The sequence below is a fragment of the Papaver somniferum genome, chromosome 9 (assembly GCF_003573695.1).
Source record: "Papaver somniferum cultivar HN1 chromosome 9, ASM357369v1, whole genome shotgun sequence".
NCBI classification, from domain to species: Eukaryota; Viridiplantae; Streptophyta; class Magnoliopsida; order Ranunculales; family Papaveraceae; genus Papaver; species Papaver somniferum.
Genome location: NC_039366.1, coordinates 181,497,856 through 181,502,060, shown reverse-complemented (window position 1 = coordinate 181,502,060; position 4,205 = coordinate 181,497,856). Strand labels below are relative to the sequence as shown.

The 4,205-nt window shown below is 38.0% G+C and overlaps 1 protein-coding gene across 1 annotated transcript; it reads left to right on the top strand.

The window, feature by feature from the left end:
• Positions 1-204: 204 nt before the first annotated feature.
• Positions 205-2,238, top strand: LOC113312947. The gene has a single exon (XM_026561679.1). The coding sequence runs from the start codon at positions 205-207 to the stop codon at positions 2,236-2,238; it is 2,034 nt and encodes a 677-aa protein (XP_026417464.1).
• The last annotated feature ends 1,967 nt before the right edge of the window (positions 2,239-4,205 follow it).

Here is a 4,205-nt window from a genome sequence, read left to right as displayed (position 1 = left end):
ATCGACTTTTGGTTCTTTTTATCTGTTTTTGAGGTAGAAAAATGATAACTCTTTTAGGTTACTCTCAACAAGAAGATTATATGAATTCGAATTCAATTTGATCTGATTATGTTCTATTGTGTAGTTGTCTTGTCATACTAGTTGTTGGGTCTGCCGCTGAAAGTTAATCACTTTGTTTTGTTTGTGAACTATACAGCTTTTAGAATGGACAAATTCTGGATGGATAAACATAGGTTGTCTCCAGAATATGAACAAGGTGTTGAGAAATTCTTGAGATATGCCATCGATCATATTCGTGACAGTATGGATACAGATGAGATAGATGATGAAATTGAGATATTATGTCCGTGTAGGGAATGCATGAAAACTGGTTCTCTGCCAGTGCATAAAGTGAGAATTCACCTGTATGTTAGTGGCATCAATCGAAACTACAAGAATTGGATTTGGCATGGGGAAGAGGTTACTGCTAATTCTAGGTCGTGTACTTCACATGACGATTTCCAATATGCGCATGGTGACGATGAGGATGAAATGGAGCTACCTGAAGATGCAGCAATAGATATGGTTCAGGCTGCACATGAAGAGTTCACAGGGGATCCAGATAGTTTCCAAAAGTTGATTGAAGATGCAGAAAAACCACTTTACCCAAGTTTTTATTCGCATACAAAGGTATCGACATTGATTAGGCTATTCAACATAAAATCAAAAGGTGGTTGGTCCGATAAGAGCTTCACAGAATTACTCCGTGAAGTTAAAAGCATGCTCCCACCAAATAACGAGTTGCCTGAGTCTATGTACGAAGCTAAGAAAACTCTTAATGCATTAGGGATGGAATATGAGAAAATACATGCATGTCCCAATGATTGCCTGCTTTTTAGAAAGGATTATAAAGATGATAATACTTGCCGGACCTGCGGAGCTTCTAGATGGAAGAAGGCGCCATCTGGTACGAGTAAAGGGGTGCCTGAGAAAGTTATGTGGTATTTTTCACCTATTCCTAGATTTCGAAGGATGTTTCGGTCACCAAAGACATCAAAACACCTGATATATCATAGCCTCCCAAGAGTTGAAGATGGTAAACTTCTTCATCCAGTCGACTCCCCGGCATGGAAACTAGTTGACAATAAATGGCCAGAGTTCGCTAAAGAACCACGAAATCTGAGGTTAGCTCTTTCTACATATGGGTTTAATCCAAATAGTTCTGTTGGTGGAAATTATAGTTGTTGGCCGGTAATGTTGGCTATTTATAACTTTCCACTGAAATTGTGCATGAAAAGGAAATTTATCATGCGGACGATGTTGATATCTGGTCCTAAACAGCCCGGAAACGATATAGATGTTTATTTGGCCCCTCTTATAGAGGATCTACAGAAATTATGGGATGAAGGTGTGGAAGTTTATGATGCCTACAAGGAGGAGAACTTCAATCTCAAAGTTGTACTTCTTTGGACGATCAGTGACTTCCTCGCATATGCTAATCTTTCGGGTTGCCCTAAAGGAGGATATAATGCTTGTCCAATTTGTGCTGAACGTACTTCTTCCATCAGGCTCAAATACTCCGACAAAAATGTTTATCAAAGTCATAGGAAATTTCTTCCCAGAAAACACAAGTTTAGATTGGATAAAAAGGATTTTCATGGTCAGCAAGAGTTAGGTACAGCTCCAAAACCTTACGACGGTGAAGAAGTTCTTAGGCAGGTTGAAGGCATTCAGAACGTATGGGGTAAGACAATGAAATCTAAACCCGTCTATTGGAAGAAGAAGTCAATTTTCTTTGAACTAGCATACTGGAAGTACCTGCTTGTCCGACATTGTCTAGATGTCATGCACACGGAGAAAAACATAGGAGAGAGTATTGTTGGGACGTTACTAAACGTACCTAAGAAAACAAAAGATGGTTATAATGCTCGAAAAGACCTTGAGGATTTAGGAATGAGGCCTGAATTGGCACCTAAAGAGAATGGAAAAAAGGCGTACCTTCCACCGGCATGTTTCACATTGAAAAAGGAGGAAAAGATTAAGTTCTGTAAAACATTGTCTGAATTGAAGGTCCCAGAAGGTTACTGTTCGAGTTTTAAAAACCGGGTATCGATGACAGATTTAAAGCTGTACGGTCTAAAATCGCATGACTATCACATGCTTATGCAGCAATTTCTTCCGTTAGCTATAAGGTCCATTTTTCCTGAGCATGTGAGAAATCAGGTTATGTTTTTTTTTCAAGGAAATCTGCTGCACTGAGGTTGATGTCATGCGCCTGACTAAAATACAAGAGGACTTGGTTGTTACCTTATGCTTATTGGAACAATATTTTCTCCCGTCTTTTTTTGACATCATGGTTCATTTAACTGTCCATTTGGTTCGGGAAGTTCAATTATGTGGGCCGGTTTGCTTCCGATGGATGTATCCTTTTGAAAGGTTTATGAAGGTTTTGAAAGGCTATGCTCGAAATCGGAACCGTATAGAAGGTTGCATAGCTGAGGGTTATATTGCAGAAGAGGCGGTTGAGTTTTGCACTGAGTACTTCAAAAATGTTGTAACTATTGGTATTCCTATTGTTGGTACTGCAACAACGACCGAGAATTTTGGTGGCACGAGCCTTCTTTCTGACGGGAAGACATTATCAAAGAGCACGTTTGCTGATCTTGATGTTAATGGACCAGTGATGCGGCAGGCACACCAAACCGTACTAAATAACACAGAAGTCGTGGAACCCTACTTTGAGTAAGAACTTGAATTTGCGAACTTATTGTTTTTGATTTCTGATAACAAGGTTTTTAAATAAACACTTATTCGCCTTTCCTTATACATTATGTATTTAATTGGGTTTTGTTGGTTCATTGGAAGGATCTTGAGTCAATCTTTTTGGTAGGACATAAATCTAGCCTGACAAGTTTGTTTGTCGTGTGAAGTTTAAACAAACATTTCTACCAGTATTAGAAACATGTTTACTGTTTAAGAATTTGAAACCATTTGTGCACCTCTTTTTCCTAGTAAGCGAAATGTGTTCACTGTCTCTGATATACACATTCATATTTCAGGTTACACATGTCTTATTTGAAGGAAAAATTTCCACATGAAACAGAAAAATGGTTGGAGAAACAGCATTGTCAAAAATTCCAAGATTAGTTACATGAAAAAGTAAGAATGCTCTTCATTTTTCGTATTATGAAAAAGTGCTTGCGGTGAATATCCATTGGTGTTGTGAATTGGAGTGTTTACAGTGAATATTCATTGATATGATAATTTACAGGTTGAAGAAGAACGAAAAGATCCTGATAATATTATATTTGAAGAATTGAGATGGATAGCATCTGGACCAAGTAGCCAAATACTGACATATGAAGGATTCAAAGTAAATGGATGCCGATATCACACAAAGGCTCGAGATGATAGAAGAGTTACCCAAAACAGTGGAGTATGCTTAGTGGACACAGAAGACAACAGTTACTACGGTGTGATCAAGGAGATATGGGTTCTTGATTATCAAATGATAAGGGTACCCTTGTTCAAGTGTAACTGGGTCGTGCAATAAAGATAGATAAACTGGGATTCAGACGAGTTGAACTTGAGAGGTTAGGTCATAAAGTTGACCCCTTCATTATGGCTTCCCAAGCGAAACAAGTTTTCTATGTACAAGACCAAAGTTATTCTAATTGTTCGATTGTCATATCAACACGGGAAATAGATATATATGAATGTGAGGTGTAAGAGTCACTGGCCTTAGAGGGTAATCCCAGCTTTGAAAATGTTGTTCCTGAGGAGGGTTCCTTTGACATAGGTGATGATTCTCAATATGCTTACATGCGTGATAACAATGACGGTATATGGATTGAAGACATCTCCAAGGAACAAAAGAAAACACATGTGCAAGATGACAACCCGATGGACGAGGATGAATCATCGGATGATGACAGTTCCATGGACGACGGTTACAGTTCAATGGAAATTGAAGCAGATGATGATGACTGAATTTTTAAAGCATATATGTTTTCTCCCTCCAGAACGTACTTGATTTTCTTTGCCTGATTTTTTTTTTAATTTTGAGAGTATCATGGAAGCTACTATTGTTACAACACTTCATCAATAGACTTAGCATCTTCATTTATGTTAGCATCTTTATCTATACTTGCTTGAAAATGAGCTCAACAATGGTGGGATAAAAGGTGCAAGGTTTGTTACAAAGTTAAAAAATGACATTTATAAAT

Excerpts from the sequence above, each read along its gene's own strand:
- LOC113312947 (XM_026561679.1), top strand. The coding sequence starts at position 205 with ATGGACAAATTCTGGATGGATAAACATAGGTTGTCTCCAGAATATGAA.